We start from the raw sequence: 20,343 nt of genomic DNA on the forward strand, positions 1-20,343 counted from the left end.
GTGCCTTGCCGATTTACCTGAGAAAATCATATTCTAATCTATTTTTCAATGTCTAATTTCGCCAGTTACGTAGGTTTAAGAGCTAATATGTATTCGCTGTAAAACTAGTGATAAAGGGACGCATGCAATTTGTAAACAAAGTAAAGCTAGCGATGGACGAATACGAAACATTTGCAAATCTTTTGTTTGGAGTCAGTGGTTCGGAGAGTGTTTTTCAAACTGGCCAGTCACGTGCTTACTGCTTTTAGCAAAAAGGCTTCCTTACGTCATAACTGACCATCCAATGGTTCACCACTAGTGGGAGTTGATCACAAATGAGATCACAAATGGGATGGTGAACACGGTTCAGTTTTATTGTGCAAGTTCATAAAACATTCATCCTTCTTGCTGATAACGCTAACAATTTTGCCAACTTTTTGTTTATATACAGATTTTATGACAAACTGTATACTTAATGCATACATAAAAATGTAGTTAGAGTGTTATGATCTGTTCTCTCTAAACGAAACTAAAAACACATAATACACTTGTATTAATACATTAACTTAAATTATTTATTTGTATTTAAAACATACAAAAAAACAGCATTTTGTAAAAAGTTTATACTGACCAGCAGGTGGAGCCATATTTAGGTGTTTCGAGCGTTTCGAAATCGTTTTTCGAAGCAATTGATTCGAAGCTTTAAAAACGGAGTTTCTCCCATCACTAAGTAAAGCATGTACTTTCCTTAGACTTTTAATCTCTAAACTACGCAAAGAGGTGTTGGAAGCTCTAAACAATTATAGATCAGGTGCTCTAACATCCATCAGTACTTAGTACTAGAATCATGCGCCCCTGAAATAAAGCAATGACATCAAAGTGCCGCGATAGCTATTGGAAAGCCTAACTTTCGAGTCGTTCTCGCGGTACTTTGTTGTCATTAGCTGAGCTGTCTGCGCAGTTTCGCCTTCTGTCTTTGTTTTTTTTATTATTTTATTTTTTTCAAAGATGTTGCGTATTAACATTAAATATATTAACAAGGAAAACAAATTTCACTGCGTATGAAAAACTATTCATGTATAATAATACACAAATAGGCTTTGTTAGTCGCGTGACTCGAGTGCAGTTAAGACACCGCCCACAAACCCAAAGCACATCTCGCAACTTCATAGTTCATACTAGAAACAGAAGTCAGCTGACAGCTCAACGTTCGACACAGCGATGTACTACATGCTTAAACTGGCGTCGCTGGTCGCAGCGATAGCCTTTAGTCACGGCTGGCTGTTCGATGACTTTGGTGAAAAACTGAACGAGCTGGATGAAATCTCTCTCTGGCCGCTACCGCAGATATTTAAGTCGTCTGATCTTTCTTTTCAACTCAGCCCATACAGCTTTCAGATCGTCAACGGTAAAGAGTCATCCGCCGGGCCGAGCTGCAGTTTACTTCAGAACGCGTTTCGCAGGTAATGTAACTTACACAGATTTTTTGTATTTGTGTACATACGCTCTCGTGCATGACGCTATTGAGTATCCCTACATACTCAAGCAAATAGAAATTACAGAATCGCGCGCGCGGCTACAAGGGTTACTGTGCGCTTTGTGCTGAAATCTGCAGTAGTAAGCAAAATTGACATTTTCATCCATGAAAGTCATGAACTAACCATCTGCGTTTTAGGTATTTTGAGTACATATTCGGTGAAGTGAGGAAGCAGGACAAAAGAAGAAAGCAAGCTTTCAGTCCAGATCTCGTCGAACTTCAGGTGTGGATCACATCAGCTGATCCAGAGTGTGACGGATACCCGAGTCTACAGACCGACGAGTCATGTGAGTTCTTTTCCTTTCCGTGTTTGTTTGGCGGGTGACAAAGCACTAAAAACAATGGCATTCAACGTAATAATCTGCCGCCGGTGATCCACTCTTTCTAATCCAATAGAAAAAGACAAATCCAGTGGCGACATATGTGGAGCGTAATCTCGTTAACGCATTAAGTGATTGTTGAGCTTTTTGTTTATGTGACATTGATTTGACCAGTAAGAAGTTGATGTTCTGATATGTCCTGTAAACAATATTTCTTTGTAAAATTCTGTCCTCTTTCTGTAGATGAGCTGACAGTTGATCAACCCTCTGCTGTACTAAAAGCTTCTAATGTATGGGGAGCATTGCGAGGTAAGCTTGCCCGAACACTCTAAGAAAGGATGTTTATTTTTTATATTTTTTTGTGTGTTGTGCTATTTAACACATTATGTGTCATGTTGTGTTGCTTTTCATTTTAAAACAAAACACAAGTTGTGTTAAAAGTAACACTAATTGTGTTGTTTTAAACACGTCCCTTGTAAGGGTGTAGATCTAGGCATTCAACTCTTTCATGGGCTGGATTCCCGTGCAAGGCTTATAGTCCCAGACTAAAATGCATGTTTGAGCTGACTTAATTTGAAAACATCTTGCACTGACTTATATCAGTGCCATTGTTTTGTCTAAAGATCAATACCTGTATTGTTTTTTTGTAAAGTTTGTAATAAACGACTTAAATGTCCTAATTTAACTAAGGCCTAGTCCTGGATTAATCTAAACCCTGTCCAGGAAACCACCCCACAGTTCTTACGCCATTACAGATCAACGATTTTTATGACATAATTTTGGACTTCACTTTTTCGTAAACTGAATGCCATTGGTAGTTTTAAATAGGATTCACTCAATATGTCCCACCCTTATTTCCTGTTTTTAATTAAAATTACATTGACGCATAGACAAAGTGCAAGTATTTTTAGCCACTTCCTTGTGTCTTCAAATAATTAGCTTTACAAACAATGTGTGTATGAAAGAATGATAGTTTGTAATATTTTTTTGTAATAAGTTTTTGCTGCTTATACTTTAGTAAAACTACTAACAATGTTATTACAAGATAAGGTGCCTTATTATAAGCATGCTATAACTTTATATAAGATAGCAGCTCAGTTTCAGTCACATGTTTTTAAAATTTTACTTATCTAACTTGAATACCTAAAAGATGTATACATGTCCTTTTGTTTAAAGTGATTTTTGTGTTTGTTGTTTTAAGGATTGGAAACATTCAGTCAGCTGATTTATGAAGATGACTATGGAACCGTAAGTGTACACCGACCAAACCTTTAACCTTAGCTGCAGTCCCATATCAAATCCGTCCCATGTCAAAAATCAGTGTTGAAAACTTTCCTTGCCTTATCTTGATTTGCAATGTTGTTAAGTATTGTCAGTTTTTACCTAATTTGTCTTCGAACATGTAAATATATATAATGTAACTTGTAATTTTATGTTTCAAACAGAGATGGTGATAGCTAGGGAAAACTTGAACGCAATTTATAAAAGCATACCTTTATCTATTTTATAATTTCTTCATGAAATTGTACAGGACTAATCACATTATGAGTATATAGTGGATTTCAAATCCAAGGATTGGTTTTGTTTTCTCTTTACAGTACCACATCAATAAGACCGTCATCTCGGATTTTCCACGGTTTGCCCATCGAGGGATTCTCCTCGACACATCCCGTCACTACCTACCACTCAAAGTCATTTTGGATAATTTGGTAAGATGAAATGGTTTGTTTTTAATGACAATAGCATTAACCATTTACAAATAGGTCTGTGTATTAAATCAGGTATAGTGATTAAATCTGAAAGAAGCATTCAGCCAATATTAAATGCACTCTTCTGTATAGTAGGGCTATATATATATATATAATAAAAATATTGTTCAACAAATGCCATTATTGATTAGTTTGGTCGGTGATATCACTTGCCTACCACCCCATTAAAGCAGTGCGAGTTGCACTGTTATAAAGTCAGTCGTATCTGTCCCATATAGCATGGGCTGCTAAAGACCAATTTATAGTATTATAGTATAGTATTATAGTAGGACCAGTTTTCATTTATACTTCGGCAACGTTATTCCTGTCGACATGCAATTACACATGCAGATTGCTAGTATGCAGTGTACAGGGGTATGTTACTGATGTAACTTACAGTTACATGGTTACATGAAGAAAAACACTTTTGCAGTTTAATATAAGCGACATTTGACTTTAGAACTACGAAGGAAGTAATATTTTTTAAACAGGAAAGTCAGGTTCTCGACACATGACAGTAATCACGAGACAGGTTGAATCTTACCTTAGGGGTAAAATCTTGGCTGTACTATATACCAGTATATTGTGAAAGAACACTTGTTATTTATTGGATTATATAATTTAAACTGAGATGTCCTGATCAATGTAATGGCTGTAATTATTATAATAATTATTATTATTATTATTATTAACAATTGTTAACAATGACCAATTTCTTTTTGATATTAAAGTGCTTCTTATACCACAGTGTTCTGTAATAAAAACACTTTATTTTTACAGGAAGTGATGGCGATGAACAAGTTTAACGTATTCCACTGGCACATTGTGGACGATCCGTCTTTCCCTTATCTCAGCCGTACCTTCCCTGATTTAAGTCAGAAGGTGAGCATATCATGCACTTTTAAATGGTCAGAGTAGTGTATGGTCTGTCTATCAGATGTATTGTCTATTTATTTCAAACATACTGGTAGCAATATACCACACCAGCTGTAGGAGTCACATTATAACAGGGTTATAATAGCAAATATTTAGTTTGCTTTTCTCATTGACCTTTTTTGTATATGCTGCACTGGAAGAAAATGGTAAGTAGAACATTAGAATAGAAATGCCAAAGTTGTTTCCTTAGGATCTAAAAAAAAAGTCACTTTTTTTTATAGTTTTTGAGGAATTCATCTCAAAGCACTTAAACATTTGCGCTGTTTTGGTTTGTTTTGTGAAATGACAGGGAGCTTATCACCCATATACACATGTGTACACACCGTCTGATGTAAAGATGGTCATCGAATTTGCTCGCATGAGGGGGATTCGGGTCATCCCTGAGTTTGACACCCCAGGACACACACAGTCATGGGGCAACGGTCAGTCAGTGAACACTAACCATAACCATGCATTTGCTTATATTTAACTTAGCATGATTGATGAACATGACATGGTCTCTCCCTGCCCTTAGGCCAAAAGGATCTACTAACACCCTGTTATTCTGGATCTACTCCATCTGGAACATTCGGGCCGGTGAACCCCATCCTAAACTCCACTTATGAGTTCATGGCCCAGTTATTTAAAGAGATCAGCACCGTTTTCCCGGATGCCTACGTTCACCTGGGGGGAGATGAGGTTGACTTCACTTGCTGGTAATACATAGAAAAGGATCTAAATTTTAGTTTTCTCTTCAGTAAGAAAGTTATACTTCTCCAAAATATTAATGCAAAGGCCATAGTCAAACCTTATTTCCTGGCCCACCAAAACTGTAGACGGCGTGTACAGTCTATACACACAAAGCTGCACTTATCTTCTATCTCCTGACTTATTTAACTATTTTTCCAGGTACCTGTAACAGTTTAGTACTCTTTGTTCTGTATAACTTATTCTACCACTTTCTACTTAAATGTTCCTGTAGGAAGTCTAATCCCGACATTCAGAAGTTTATGAAGGAGCAATCCTTTGGCACAGACTACACCAAACTGGAGTCCTACTACATACAGAGGTTAGAGTCCCAATACAACAAGGAAGTCATTATAAAAAAATGAAGAATATTATAAATACATGATAAAACTTTAATTTGTTGCCCTTTACTGTGACTTAAACTATTCCTCAAATTTCAAGATGATGTTATTTAACATAATAAAACTAGTCATTATTGACAAACAGGTTGGTTGACATTGTGGCGGCTACCAAGAAAGGTTACATGGTGTGGCAGGAAGTCTTTGATAATGGTGTGAAGGTATGATTCATCTTTACTCATCAAGGCTGTTGTGAAGTAATTTTACTTTGTTAAAAATCACATACATAAACATTGAGTCTTGCTGACACTCTCATTTGACTTTATATATCTCCACGCAGTGGGTGTGCATTATTTTCGAATAAATCAAAGGACCGGAGTCAATTATTATGCTTATACCACGGTAACCCCAGACATTGCTCTAGAGGTTATTTTAAGACATTTGACAGGTCAGGTGTGCATTTATAAAAAAAAGAAAAAAAAATGCATACCTATGGGACATTTCTTAACCAATCAGAATAAAGCATTTAAGAGCCCCGTGGTATACGTTTAATTGAACTGTCAATTTGAAAATATTATTTATTATAAAGATTTTAAAACAAAATCTAAACTAGTTATTATAAAAGTAATTTTAAGCTACTAGCATCAGTGATTTGTAAATGGGATTTCTGAACACCTGTCTTCTGCTGCTTGAAGAAACAGACCCTAAACTTAGAAAAATTACACGCATGACCATCGCCTTACATGTATTTGCTTGTTTGCTCATTTCACTGCTAACATGCAACTAAAATATTCCTTTAATTGCGCTTGCATGCAGAACTGTTTGCTTTACCCTTGTTTAACAGCAGTTAACAGCAGGGAGGGAAACATTCAATACAATTTGCACATAATTTGAGGGCACATAATGTGCTTTATGCATGTTCCAGCTGAAGGATGACACTGTGGTGGGAGTGTGGATTTCGAGCAATATGGAGGAGGAGCTAGCAAATGTGACCAGGGCGGGATTTACAACCATTCTCTCCGCCCCTTGGTACCTGGACTGGATTAGCTATGGACAGGACTGGCAAAAATACTACAAAGTTGAGCCACTCAGTTTCGATGGTTAGTTTATTTTTGTTCAGCACCACTACTCTGATTTGCATTCAAATTCAGGGATACTGCAGTAGTTAGTTGAGTTTTACATAGATGTAGTTCTGTGCATGTTCATAGACCTTGTGTAAAAATCTAATATTAATGATAAGATTTAATTTAATCTTGAGAAGTGGTGTCAGTTTCAACAAACCTAATATTTATACTGTAATACCTTAAATACATGCATTAAAATATTGATATCCTGAGTGAAGTATGCAAATATGAAATAATCCAAATCAAAGTCTAAATGTCATTGATGAATTTGACAGATGGATTTATTGCAGTTGTGGGAATTTAAGGGCGTACTGTGGTGTTTTTGTCGTTGTTTTCAGCCTGGCTGTAGTGTTGATTTTGGTTGAACACCCCATTTCAATCAGAGCTCCTCAAGTTATTGAACAATGTCACACATTTTTGCCCATGTTCTGTAAAATACGCGCTGCAATATTTCCCCCTCTATCTTGCCCGTCCTACAAACTATTTAATTTCTTTAACCCTGCCAATTTAAAGGCATTACACAAAATGCATCTCCCTGAATGTTCTGCTTGTCTTTAGCGGATAAGCAAAACAAAATGTATACCAACACTACATTTCTACCTCAGTGATCACAGATATTAAAGTATAAACTGTGTTAACTGCTGTCCGGTTCTAAGGCTACTAACCTGTACATTAAGCATGCTTTGCCTACTTAATATATATACAGTATTTATAGATGTTGATATTCTAGGGATGCACCAATATTATTCCAATAATATTCCTTAAAAAAAATTGTTTATAGATTGAAATAATTATTTACAGCTACCTGATTTACTGCAATAGAAGTTATTATACATCTATACTGCAACGTTTTAATTCAGGTCCTGTATGGCGTCAGAGTTTAGCTGAAACCCTCCTCAGGTTATCCTGAACAGCTTGACTAGCTTGTATAGGTGTGTTTCGATTAGTAGGAACTAGGGCTGGGAAATATGTTGAATATAACATATTATTGAGAGAATTGTGCGGAGATAAAGATATAAAACTACAATCGTTTTGTTGATGTATCAAGCATCAAGAAAGTTCAGAAAGAGATTGAAATACAAATTTTAGGTCTACAACAGGATAAGATAACCATGTTTCAGATTTGTGCATCCCTAGGAATATTTATTGTCGTGTGTAACAAAGTAATGTTCGGAAATCTGAATGTGGTAAAGGGGGGGATGTATCCGCATATGTTGACGCATGCATGTTTGTGTTATACATGCGTGTTTGTGTACACGTGTAGCTCAAAGCAGACACTCAGATCCATGTGTGGAAAAGACAGCCACAGTACCAGGATGAAATGGCGCGAATAACAGCCGCTGGTTTCAATGCTCTGCTCTCTACCCCCTGGTATCTCAACCGAATCACCTATGGCCAGGACTGGAAGGACATTTATAAAGCCGACCCACGAAATTTTACTGGTGTGTTTGTTATTTCTAGGATAAAGATTTGTTTGGGCAAAGGTTCAACCTGTTCTGTTTTGGGTAAATACTTAAGGTTTACAACAAGGGTTTGTGTATGATTGGGAAGTACAATGTGCATGAATGTGTATTACACTGTAAAAAAAAGTCGATTCAACATAAAAAAGCAAGTTACCAGTGGTAACCTTAAACATTTAAAAAAAATTAGTTAACTAAACTTTAGGCAACCAAGTAACTAACTTTTTTAAGTTGAACCAACAAATCTTGTTTTACAATGTAGGTGCTACTCTGTTTTAACCGTGGTGTAGCCTGTTCAGGTTATGATTAGTCTGTTTGTATTGTTTTTATCCTACATCATAGTACTGGCATTGAGAAAAACCTTGCATTACATGTAAATGAACCTTCCATAAGCACATTGTAGACTAACAGTTGTCTCTAACCAGTTAAGAGCGAGTTCAATTAGTTTGTATTGACTTTAGGTACAGAAGAAGGTGTGTACAGGTATTGTGCATGTTTAACACTGAGTGAATTCACACTTATGTAGAGGATTATATACAGAAGGACCAACTTTTCTAAATGTAATGTTATAAAAGATTTGTTTGTAACAATCTTTGGGCAGCTGAATGTAACCATCAATGGAAGCCTTGCAATTTTTTCTGTTGCGAATGTCGTGCATTAGTAAACCAAACAACAATTTTTATGTAATTTTGTTCTCAGGCACAGATGCGCAGAAGCAGCTGGTGATTGGTGGAGAGGCTTGTCTCTGGGGAGAATTTGTGGATGCCACAAACCTCACCCCCCGATTGTGGTACGACTAAAACCACACTTAAATGTACCAAGTGCTGAACAAACCAGATATTATTAATGTGCATTATAACTATAATGTCACAGTAAGCACTGTGTGTGTGTCTCACCTACTGTAATATCTCAGATTGGAGTATGAGCCAATACTAGTATTGACTGACATATTCAAAGTTGTACAAGTACAATAAATGTGTGTTTTATCATTACAGGCCCAGGGCCAGCGCTGTTGCAGAAAGGCTTTGGAGTAATAAGAATGTGACGGACCTCAGTAATGCCTATAAACGCCTAGCACAGCATCGTTGCCGCATGGTCAAGTAAGTATGACTATGATTGTATGACCAGTCTATTGCTAGCCTAAATAAATTTAATAGCCACTTAAAACTCAAACAAATAATAATTTACCTTAAAAGGTTAATTATGTTTTTTTTTAACCATCAGGAGAGGTATACCAGCACAACCTCTGTTCGTCGGTCACTGCCGTCATGAGTACAATGGCAAATGAAGTATGGGATTCAGTTCAACTTCATTTTAAGGGAGCAACAGAAAAACACTTAAATCTAAATCATGTTAGCAATCCAGTTTTTATGGTTTGTTATGGTATGCACTGAGCCATTTATCCAGGAAATTACTTGATGTTTGGAATTGTTTTTTAAATGAGTAATGTAGTACATTGTATTAGGAGATGATGAATTACACTTCTTGTATTAAGCCTTTTGTAATAGGATCTTCTATTGGTAATTATAAAATGGGATGTGTTTTATGCACAAAATAAATAAAATGTTTATGCATTTACGTACCATCATATCTGTACTTACCCTGTCCATTTTCATTAGAAAATTAGTTTTAAAGTTTTTCTTTCAAGCGTTAACTAAAAAAAATAAGTAGGGCATGTCTTCGCTATGTCCATATGCAGACTTGTCTCATGTGTACAGTATATCTTCTGCTTTTTGATTGGCTTTAGCATGTCAACGCTTATTGTCCAATCAGATTTGCATCTGTAACAACAGTCAGTTCACATTTCAGCTGGTGATTTAGTTATCGGCTCAAGCCAGTCCAGCCATCTTGTTCAGCAGTGTGTTTTGGTCTTGAAGATTCATGGGCTCATAGCTGGACAGCTCCAGAGAAAAGGTGGCATTCCCAGAGGTCAAAGTGCGCAGGACGGTCGAATAGCCCTAGAAACAAGCACATGATCAAGATATATTTTTAAAATGATCAAATTTTTCTTCATGATCAATATTATGTTAGCATAGCCTTAAATATGCTCATTTGATTTTTACAGTTTTAGAATCCATTCAGCCGATCTCCGTGTCTGGCTGTACCACTTTTAGCATACCTTAGCATAATCCATTGAATCTGATTAGACCATTAGCATCGCTATATTGCTGCTGTACCATGGCTGCAGGATGCGCAATGATATTACGCAGTGCCCGAAAATAGTCCCCTGCTAATGACAACCAATGGGGCTACTTTCTGGCGCTGCGTAATATCGTTGCCCCTGCTGCAGCCATGGTACAGCAGCAAAGTCCTTGATTATTATGCCGAGTACAGTTCCTAGCCATATCGGCCTAGAAAATCGCAACTTTTTATTTTCTGTCGGTCTTAGTACATAATGTTACTATAGAAGAGTCAAGTTTTAAATAGGAAAAATATCAAAACTCTCTGGTTATTTTTGAGCGCAATGCTAATGGTCTAATCAGATTCAATGGATTATGCTAAGCTATATGGTACCGCCAGAACCAGAGATCAGCTGAATGGATTCTTAAATGGTAAAAATGAAATGTTTAACTCTAGGGGAGCTGGAAAATGAGCATATTTTCCAAAAAAGTGGAGTGTCCCTTGAAAGCAGTAAATCTGTGCTATTACTTGCATATCAGTAACACTTTAGCGACTCAAAAAAAGCTCTGCAGTTACCACTTACCATCATCTCTGCCAAAGGTACCGTAGCCAGTAAAACCTTGTTTTCCTGCTGAGTTTGGATCTCGCGGATGGTCCCGCGCCGTTGGGCCAGATCACCGAGTACAGAGCTCAGATGCTCCTCTCCCAACGTCACTTCCAGCTCCATTACTGGCTCCAAAACCTGCCCTCCAGCCAGCCTCAGAGCCTATGAACGCAAAGACATCAACAAAATAAAGATGTGCCATAATTTCAAAATTACCATTATAAAAAGATCCAAGGTAGAGTTGCAAATACCTTGAGCATGCAGCGGGACACGCAGGCAGACACCATGGCTGAAGAAGTGCCTGATTCCCAACTTACATGCTGGATGACTGTTTGTACTCCTTGTACAGGACATGCCATCACAGGACCTGCAGACAGAAATAAGAGATGGGTTACCAGCAGCATGTGCCAAATGCATACCTGTAAATGAGTCTTAAATGACTTTTCTTCTGTACCCAACACAAGCAAATGGTACTGTTACCTTGAAAGTAGGCGCTTTGAACTCCGTGTTCCACGGCCTCTCTGATGTCAGCAGAGAGCTGAGCTTTTACTTTGTCCTCAAAAGTGATGTCACAGGAAGTACCAGACTCGGTCCAAGAATGGACTGTAAGCTCTACAGTAACTACATGCCTCTTATCTCCCAGGGTACGATCTAATGTATCTGTAACACACATGTTTTACAGGATTAGGAATTGACCTCTTTTTGTTGTTGTTAGTAAAATTCTTGCAATTCTTCTGTGTTAAAGTTTATCTATATATATCATGTGTTTACATTTTATCATTTTATGACTATCATCAACATGGACAAAGTCTGTTATAACCACCGTTCAGAATCATAAACAGTCGTAAACAGAAATACACCTGCCATAAAATGTAAATGTTGTGTTATAATCCACCACATGCAAATGACTTACAGATAAAGATACAATTCGCTTTTTTTGTTTATCTACCATGATATTTATTTTGGTGACTGCTGATTGGCTAAAGCCTCACCTGTGGCTGATGCTGATTGGAGGATGGTTTCTCTGTAGGCCACCTGCAACGGTCCAAGATGAGTTTCAATGTTGAACTCTCTCTTGATGCGATCATGGATAATCTTAATGTGTAGCTCCCCCATACCACACAGGATCATCTGTACGCAAGCAGAATTTGAGAATGAGAGCCAAAGAGGTTTCTTTACCAGGTTCGGTTTATGCTTCATTTAACGTGAATGATTAACTCGACTATTTTTCTTTTAAAGAAAATGTGAGTGGGTCTCGCTTGTGAAAAAGTCACCTCTATGATGATGTGGTGTTATCGTGCATTGCTTTGTCTACAATTTTCTTATGCCTTTATACAATGTGTTTCTGCGGCTTATGTGGTGGAGCATTGCATTAGCAGTGTCATGGGTTAAATTCTCAGGAAACAGACATACTAATATAAATATAAATATAAAATGTATAGCTAAATTATTTGGATAAAAGTGTCTGCCAATTGCATAAATGTGACCTCAGACCACAAAAAAGACCTTGTATGGGTCAAAATATAAATTTTATGCCAAAAAACATTAGGTTATTGAGTAAAGATCATGTTCCACAAAGACATTTTGTAAATTTCCAACCGTAAATATCAAAAATGTATTTATTTTTTAATCATATTAGTAATATGTCTTGCTAAGGACTTCATTTGGACAACTTTAGAAGGCATGTTTCCTTATATTTGGACTTTTTGCACCCTAATTTTGTATATTTTCAAATAGTTTATCTCAGCCAAATATTGTCATATGCTACAAAATCTTTCAATTTGTAGAAAAGTGAAAGGGTTGCTTTTATCGACTAGCTGTATAATTTGAAGTTTTATTTCCATAGCATTTAGAATGCAAGACTTGCAAAAACCATACAGTACTTGCCTTAGCAAGAGGGTCTTATATCACATAGAAGGGGCTTATTTCACGATAACAACTGGCTGCCTGTACATTATCCTGCTTGTTCACAGCTATTTTTTACTTCATAAATAAGGTAAGGAATATTATATATTGATTTAAAATATTTTATTTGCTCATTTTTAATGAATGCAGACCTTCTGCGAGGAAAATCTGTTTACTTTCGGTTATTGTCAGATAAGACAAGAAGTTTAAATGTCACAAACACACTATTTGGGGTTTAATCAGTTGTAAATATAATGTCACATATGTTATTTAGGGCTGTCAAAAGATTAATCGCGATTATTGCATACAAAATAAAAGTTTGTGTTTGCATAATATATTTGTGTGCAATAATTATGTATATATAACTACACAAATACATGTATAAATATATGAAAAAAAATATTCATGTATAATTTTTTAAGATTTATACATAATATAAAATTTAAAAAAAAAATAAAAATAAATGTTTCTTTAATACATACATGCATGTGTGTGTATTTTTATATACAAAAAAATTCACACAGTACACATGTATATATTATGCAAAAACAAACTTTTATTTTGAATGTGATTAAACGCAATTAATCTTTTGACAGGCTTCATGTTATAAAAATACATATTTAAATGTAATTTTTGAGTAATTATTAAACTGTATGTGTCAAAATGATTTGCAGCATCCGGGTTACCGTGTGTTATTAGTTTTAAGTGGTTGTTGTTTGAGAATAATGTCATGACTGGCCAATCAGAATCAAGCATTCCAACGAGTCGTGTAATAAACAAAAATAAGACCTGAAACAATTCTGAATAAACGACAGCATATGTGTACCTGTCCTGAGTCAGGGTCTGTTCTGACTTTCAGACTGGGGTCTTCCCTTTGTAGGCAGCTAAGCGCATGCTCCAAATCTGTTAGAGAAATCACAGTGAGATCTTCTGTTTGGCACTGGCTCTATCCTCTCTTTTCAATCCATAAATTTTCAAGTTCTTACCTGCCTGTTTGGCCATGGAAGGAGGTTCAATGGAACAGAAGAACACTGGCTCTGGTACTTCCACCCCTGCAAGCACCAGACTGCTGCTCTCCCTATTTGAGCTCCTGTTGTCCTCAGTTTCGTTCTCAGCTCTTCTCACTGCAGCTGCTGCTGAGGCTTTGGAGGAGACGATGGTGTCGCCTGTCACTGTCTGACTCAAACCACAAGATGTTATAAAAAAAATTCATTTTCAAGATCCAGTAAATTATATAAAAAAAATCCTAATTAATATTGGGGCAGAATAAACAAAAAACTACTATGTGCACATTTAAACTGTTAACTACAGACACATGAAGAACAGTCATATCAGTTTCCAAGAAAAAGCCATTTAAGGACATTACATATTTACCTGTTTGAGTCCTACTGTAAGCGCAATGTTTCCTGCAGAAATGGAGGGAATTTCTATGTGCTGATCAGCAAAAGGCAAGAGAAGCCGACTCATTCTCTCTCTGAGAAATATAAAAATATGAGGATGTTTTGCATGTTCAAAAACTGAAAAGCAATTCAAAACATCAAGAGGAATACTTTTGCTATGTGACCCTGGACCACAAAACCAGCCATATGGGTCAAATTTTTTTAAATTAAGATTTATACATCATCGGAAAGTTGAATAAATACTTCATGGGGTGGTTTCCCGGACAGGGATTATCTTAAACCAGGACTATGCCTTAGTTTAATTAGGAAATATAACTAGTTTGAACAAACATGCCTTACTAAAAAAATTACTGGTGGGCATTTTGAGTCAAAACAAAGGGCACTGACGTATTTTAAGATATGGCAGTGCAAGTTGTTTTCAGTTTGGACAGCTCTTACTTATATTTTAGTCTAGGACTAGTCTAATCCCTGTCTGGAAAACCGCCCCTAAATAATATATACATATACATATACATATACATATATATATATAATTTTTTATTTATGGTAACATTTACAACATATCTTCATGGAACAGTATGTGTAAAGACCTGAAGGCACAAAACATAATAAAATTGTGTGTGTATCTAATCTGTGCTTATATAATCAATCTTTACATTCTAAAAAATTAGTTGAACCTACGTTCCGTTTCTGTTAATGTTATACACTGCTGACTGAGCCTTCATGGTTCCTGAGTATATCCTGACAAACACCAGCGGACCCCTTTGCTTGTCATGGATCACCTTAAAGGCCAGTGCACACAGATCATCCTTATACCAGCGCCTACACACACACATACATGGATACCAATATGAGAACAAGAAAATAAATCTTGTGAATGTTATGAAGGGTCTTAGGATCTTAGTGTCTGAATAGCAGCCTGTGTTTGTCTATATTCTCTGAGAGATGGGTCGAGAGTACAAACATACATTTGGGTTGTATTTTACTTCTATTCATACTTATTTAATTTCTATGTATTTATTGTATTCAATGTTTATTTATTTAATCATTTATCATTGTTGTTCATTCTTATATTAGGTACTGTAATGTCTTCACAAGAAGGCATCCTAAGATCCTTCATTCCTTCATTAAAGGTGCAGTGTGTAATTTTTAGAAGGATCTTTTGACAGAAATGCAAAATAATATACAAAACTATATTATCAGGGGTGTATAAAGACCTTTCATAATGAACCGTTATGTGTTTATTACCTTAGAATGAGACCTTTTTATCTACATACAACGAGGGTCCCCTTACATGGAAGTCGCCATTTTGTGCTGCCATTTTCCTACAGAAGCTCTTTAAGGACAATTTCTTTTACTAAGTTATCTCTGACAATGACATGTTTGTCGGGTGGCAGCTACCGTAGCTTCTCTATGCGTTTCAAAAGCGAGGAGTGAGCCGTGGACTAAGCCGTTGGTTGCAATTCGCAACCTCACCACTAGATGCCGCTAAAATTTACACACTGCACCTTTAAGGAATAATGACGTAAATTGAAAAGATGAAGAACTGAACAGAAGGGTGTAACACTCACACCAGATCATGATGCCTTTCATTGGGGGCGGGAAGATAAGCAGTTATGGCATCCAACAAAGGTTGGACTCCTTTGTTTTTTAGCGAGCTTCCACACAACACCGGCACCCCCTTACGTGCTAATGTCACTCTCCTCACCGCCTCTTGCAACTGGACACAAACATATTCAAGCTGTATGCCCTAATTTCTATCTTTATTCGGTGTGTAAGCGAGTGTTGGTTAGAGAAACACAGAGATAAAAGGTGTACAAATACACACAGGAAGTATTTTTTACCTTCCCTGCAGGCACTGCATCAAAGTTTTCACTGTAGTCTCCCAACAGCAGCTCAGCAAACTCGTCATCTAGATCTGCTACCTGCCAAAACAAGTGGTTGTAAACGTTTGATTGTAAATGTAGTACAAAATGCCCCTGCAGCAAATCATACATGATGAATCAATCAATATCGGTGCTGTGGTCATCATACTTTTCTCTTTACCTGTTCAATCAGAGCTCCCCTGGCCTCACTGACAGACTGAAGCACCTCAGGGTCTTCAGATGGCTGAAGGGCTCTCATCTCAAAATCACGACCATCGGATGTTAGCGAGTTTCCAAGCCAAATCATTTTCTGCTTAGTGATCAAGTCAACCAATCCCGTGAAGCCCTTTCCTGAGCCAATAGGAATCTGAACGTGACACAAAATATTACCGTTTATAACATTTTTACTTGTCACCGAATAGCTGGTCTGTTACACAAAGGTTACCTGAAGGAGAACAGGGTTGGCCTTTAGTTTGGTCTTGATGCTGTCTATTGAGTATTTGAAGCTATGAGGAAAGAGAGTGAAATTAAACTTATCGTACATTGCGTTTTAACATAAGATAATGTGAAAATACGTTTTAAACTGTGGTATGGCATCCAAAGAATAAAGAACAGTAAATATGTGTGTATAACCTAGCTGCAGGTTTGTCCATCTTGTTCAGAAAGCACACACATGGGATTTTATGTTTTTGAGCCTGTCGCCACACAGTCAAGGTTTGAGCCTGAAATTCAGGTTACAATCAGACAAACACATGATAAATAAATACAATTATAAATGTACGTTTTAATCTCTATTTCAATAGGTTATTCTGCTATAGCTTAACTATCAAACTAGTATACAAATACTGTACGAAACAGAAAATTACAGGAAAAATAACTTTAATTGACTTCATTAAAAGACACAATACGCCAAAACCCCACAAAAGTCGAACCTGAACTCCAGCAGATGCATCAAACACAGCGACTGCTCCATCCAACACTCGTAAAGCTCTTTCCACCTCCAAAGTAAAATCGACATGACCTGTGGCAGGAAAGACAATCCATCATGTGCAGAGTGTGTTAGCTGTTTATTCCATACTACTGTACTAGGGCTGACAAACGATTTACCAAATTAATCAAAATTACATACAAAATTAAAGTTTTTGTTTGCATAATATATGTGTGTACACTATAAATACACTCATTCATGTATAAATAAATATATATAAGAAAAAATTTTATGTATACATTCACATTCATGTACATATACACATACATACATGCATACACAAAGGGGACATGTCTTAAAGGGGACATATCATGAAAATCTGACTCTTTCCATGTTTAAGTGCAATAATTGGCTCCCCAGTACTTCTATCAACCCAGAAATTGTGAAAAAGTTTAACCCAGTAACTTAGTTTTGGTAAACCATTCTCTGTAAGCATGTGAAAAATAGGTAATTGAAATTTGGCTCCCCTTGTTATGTCAAAAGGGGATAACACGCCCCTTAATCTGCACTATCCAACCACAGCACTGCCAATTTTAATATGCTATGATAAATTATCTATTTGGAATTTTGAGCTACGTACTCTGAGGACACCAAATATTTATTTGACATCTTATTTTTTTGTATGCAATGAATACTACTATGCACATTTATAGTTGCTGCTAGTGGAAACTGTAAAACATCCTTTGCTCAGATGTCACTCACAGTGAAAGGTGTAAAAGTTTGAAATTCATTACCTGATTATCTAAAATCTGTTGCAAGTTTTATTTATTTTTTTAAAAGCTACCAAATCGTGGTTAATTTAGCAACAATCTTGTACTTATCTTTATTTAAAAAATCCTAACTTTAAATTACTCTTAACTGTTGTGTTATTATTATAGTTAAAAAATCTTTCTACGGACAAGTGTTGCAAATTAGCTTGATTTACAAGCACTGTGATGCATGCATAAGATGACTTATTGTATGTGTCTCTATAAAATTAGACTGAAATAATAATAATAAATAGGTGTAGATCTTATTTCAACTTTAAACAAGACACCTAATTTCTTCTCATTGTTTGTAGTGAGATGGGGATATACGCTGCAATATACTACTTCAGGTGTGTGAGCATGTATGATCATGACCCATACCTGGTGTGTCAATCAGGTTAATTCTGTGGTCCTTCCAATCAAAGGTAACCGCAGCTGATTGGATGGTGATGCCCCTCTCCCTCTCCTGGGCCATATAATCAGTTACAGTGTCTCCATCATCCACATCTAAACCGCACAACAGATGTCTTATCACACAGGCACAACTAAAAGCCTAGGCCTGCTACCTATACATAGTTCATATAGAAAAATGTTGTGTAAAAAAATAAAGACGCTGGGTTCAATCCCAGGGATCACACAGATGCACTGTTTGAATGCACTGTAAGTCACTTCAGGTGAAAGTGTTTGCCCAAATGCATACTGTAAATGTAAATAAACATATTAGATCTGAATTTCTCTTACCTCCAAGAGCTCTGGTATATCCAGAGTAGTACAGCATTCTCTCTGTTGTGGTGGTCTTTCCTGCATCTATATGTGCCATGATGCCTATGTTACGAATCCTAAACAAGAACATAATCAGCAGTATGATTGCATCTGACTACAGGTGACTGATGTTCATTGTCTAGTGCACTAAAATGTTTATTTGCAGGTTTAAATACAGAAAAGAGATACATTTGTACATACATTGCTTATTGCAGACGGTTTAAAACAAATACTCATATCTTACTTTGAGATGTCTGGGTTGAGCACCGCTTTAACAGATTTGACATCATCTGCAAAAATGTTGTGAACAGTGAAACATTGTAGATTTCAACTAATATACTACTAATTCAACTCAATACGCTGCTTGTGCTTTCATTACCTATACAATTTATTTTACCTCTAAAAAAGCTGTAATTTCTTTTCCACGTTATTCTGCATCTGCAGGTCAGCGAGGATCCATTCACGAGGTGTCGGATACACTGATAATGACAGATGGCAGACAGTTGAGAATCAATGTCATATGTGTGTGTACATGCACGCATTCATTTGGCAGACATTCAAGACCACAGACTTACCCCTCGGAGAACTGGAATCGTTACAAAGTGCATTTTTAAGGTGAATGTTTGAATAAAGATTTACAGCTTCATTTCTTTAGTTCCACAAGACTGTGCGTGATCAAAGTCACTGAGAGACTGGGTTAGTATGGACTTTAAATTCATGTCAAAATCGATTTTAATGATACGCTAAATTAAACAATACCAGGAGCAACCCCTGTTATTTGTTTCTGTCACTGACACCACCTAAAATACAATTAAAACTGTCAAACGCTTTTTATATAGATAAATTCCAGCCGGTAGCAGTTTCTCGACGCACTCCACTCAGTGCAGCAGTCAAATAAGTCCGTTCGAAACAAATTAACAGAAAAAGTTCCGGCCATAGCTCACTGCACAAATGTTATGTAATGTTTTACTGTTAATGTAACACATTTATATAATCTTATTAAAAATGTATTTTGTCCATTTAAATTTTTCTTAGATATTAGGTTAAACTGATTGAACTGAAACACATTACCTACTACACTAAGTGAATCGTCACATGTTACTCAGCACCATCCCAATTACGATTTCAACCAATATTAACAGCAAAGGTGATTTCGAAACACATGAAGCCTTGAAATATTTACGAGTGTTTTGTTTCGAATGATTGGTTGGGATGTGTTTCAAACTGGACAAGTCGCGTGATTTTAGCAAACGATGCTTCATTTACGTCATAACTGAAAATCAGATGGTTCACCACTAGGGGGAGTTTTAGGGACATTTTATATTCACCAGGTCAAATGGAGTAACTTACCCAATTTTGTTCATTTTCAAACAGCCTTTTAAGTATATCTAGAATCTATAAAATTTGTAAAGAACAAAAAGCCAGAAACACTGTTTCAATTTTAAATGAATGTAATATTTGTTTGTGATGCCCTTTTATACTTTTTATTTTTTTGATTATAAAAAACCCCAAGGGGGAGCAGATCACATATTATTAGTGTCTAAATAGGTATTATGCAAGTTCATTAAACATTAATCCTTCTGATTGATAGTGCTAGTGTGCTACCATTTTACCAACTTTTTGTTTATAGACAGATTTAATGAAAAAACATGTGCATAATTTAAGTGTAGAGTGTTAATGACCTGTTTGCCCTAAATAAAACTAAAAACACAGAATATAATGGTATTAAGTATGGTTTTATAAAAACCTTGGCAATTATTTTGTAAAAAGTATGTTTGGACCAC

The 20,343-nt window shown here is 36.3% G+C and overlaps 2 protein-coding genes across 3 annotated transcripts; one reads left to right on the forward strand and one right to left on the reverse strand.

The window, feature by feature from the left end:
* The first annotated feature begins 1,146 nt into the window (after window positions 1-1,146).
* Window positions 1,147-9,756, forward strand: hexb (hexosaminidase B (beta polypeptide)). 2 transcript variants are annotated; one of them, XM_065266796.2, is made up of 14 exons: window positions 1,147-1,442; window positions 1,655-1,803; window positions 2,080-2,145; window positions 3,038-3,084; window positions 3,435-3,545; window positions 4,365-4,466; window positions 4,810-4,942; window positions 5,035-5,215; window positions 5,482-5,568; window positions 5,733-5,805; window positions 6,510-6,684; window positions 8,868-8,958; window positions 9,164-9,268; window positions 9,393-9,756. In XM_065266796.2, the coding sequence occupies exons 1-14, from the start codon at window positions 1,201-1,203 to the stop codon at window positions 9,454-9,456; spliced, it is 1,626 nt and encodes a 541-aa protein (XP_065122868.1). In that variant the 5' UTR covers window positions 1,147-1,200; the 3' UTR covers window positions 9,457-9,756. The 2 variants fall into 2 exon arrangements, with proteins under 2 accessions (XP_065122868.1, XP_065122867.1); XM_065266795.2 differs by lacking the exon at window positions 6,510-6,684 and adding an exon at window positions 7,973-8,150.
* Window positions 9,517-19,434, reverse strand: gfm2 (GTP dependent ribosome recycling factor mitochondrial 2). Its single transcript, XM_065293461.2, has 20 exons — window positions 19,135-19,434; window positions 18,957-19,038; window positions 18,804-18,849; window positions 18,539-18,636; window positions 18,179-18,304; window positions 16,996-17,084; window positions 16,697-16,785; window positions 16,509-16,569; window positions 16,245-16,430; window positions 16,043-16,123; window positions 15,770-15,918; window positions 14,880-15,020; window positions 14,173-14,272; window positions 13,785-13,974; window positions 13,625-13,701; window positions 11,886-12,024; window positions 11,374-11,553; window positions 11,145-11,260; window positions 10,873-11,055; window positions 9,517-10,126 (listed from the first exon to the last, which is right to left on the reverse strand). The coding sequence occupies exons 1-20, from the start codon at window positions 19,165-19,167 to the stop codon at window positions 9,998-10,000; spliced, it is 2,295 nt and encodes a 764-aa protein (XP_065149533.2). The 5' UTR covers window positions 19,168-19,434; the 3' UTR covers window positions 9,517-9,997.
* Between the last annotated feature and the right edge of the window lie 909 nt (window positions 19,435-20,343).

The sequence above is a fragment of the Paramisgurnus dabryanus genome, chromosome 5 (assembly GCF_030506205.2).
Source record: "Paramisgurnus dabryanus chromosome 5, PD_genome_1.1, whole genome shotgun sequence".
In the NCBI taxonomy this organism is placed as follows: domain Eukaryota; kingdom Metazoa; phylum Chordata; class Actinopteri; order Cypriniformes; family Cobitidae; genus Paramisgurnus; species Paramisgurnus dabryanus.

Bases quoted from the DNA above. Each gene is read 5' to 3' on its own strand.
- hexb (XM_065266795.2), top strand. From the start codon at position 1,201: ATGTACTACATGCTTAAACTGGCGTCGCTGGTCGCAGCGATAGCCTTT. The intron at 3,085-3,434 runs GTAAGTGTACAC...TTCTCTTTACAG, and splicing joins ATGAAGATGACTATGGAACC to TACCACATCAATAAGACCGT. The intron at 9,269-9,392 runs GTAAGTATGACT...TTTAACCATCAG, and splicing joins CATCGTTGCCGCATGGTCAA to GAGAGGTATACCAGCACAAC.
- gfm2 (XM_065293461.2), bottom strand. From the start codon at position 19,167: ATGCACTTTGTAACGATTCCAGTTCTCCGAGGG. The intron at 15,919-16,042 runs GTAAAAAATACT...GTTTGTGTCCAG, and splicing joins ATGCAGTGCCTGCAGGGAAG to TTGCAAGAGGCGGTGAGGAG. The intron at 10,127-10,872 runs GTAAGTGGTAAC...GCTTGTTTCTAG, and splicing joins TACCTTTGGCAGAGATGATG to GGCTATTCGACCGTCCTGCG.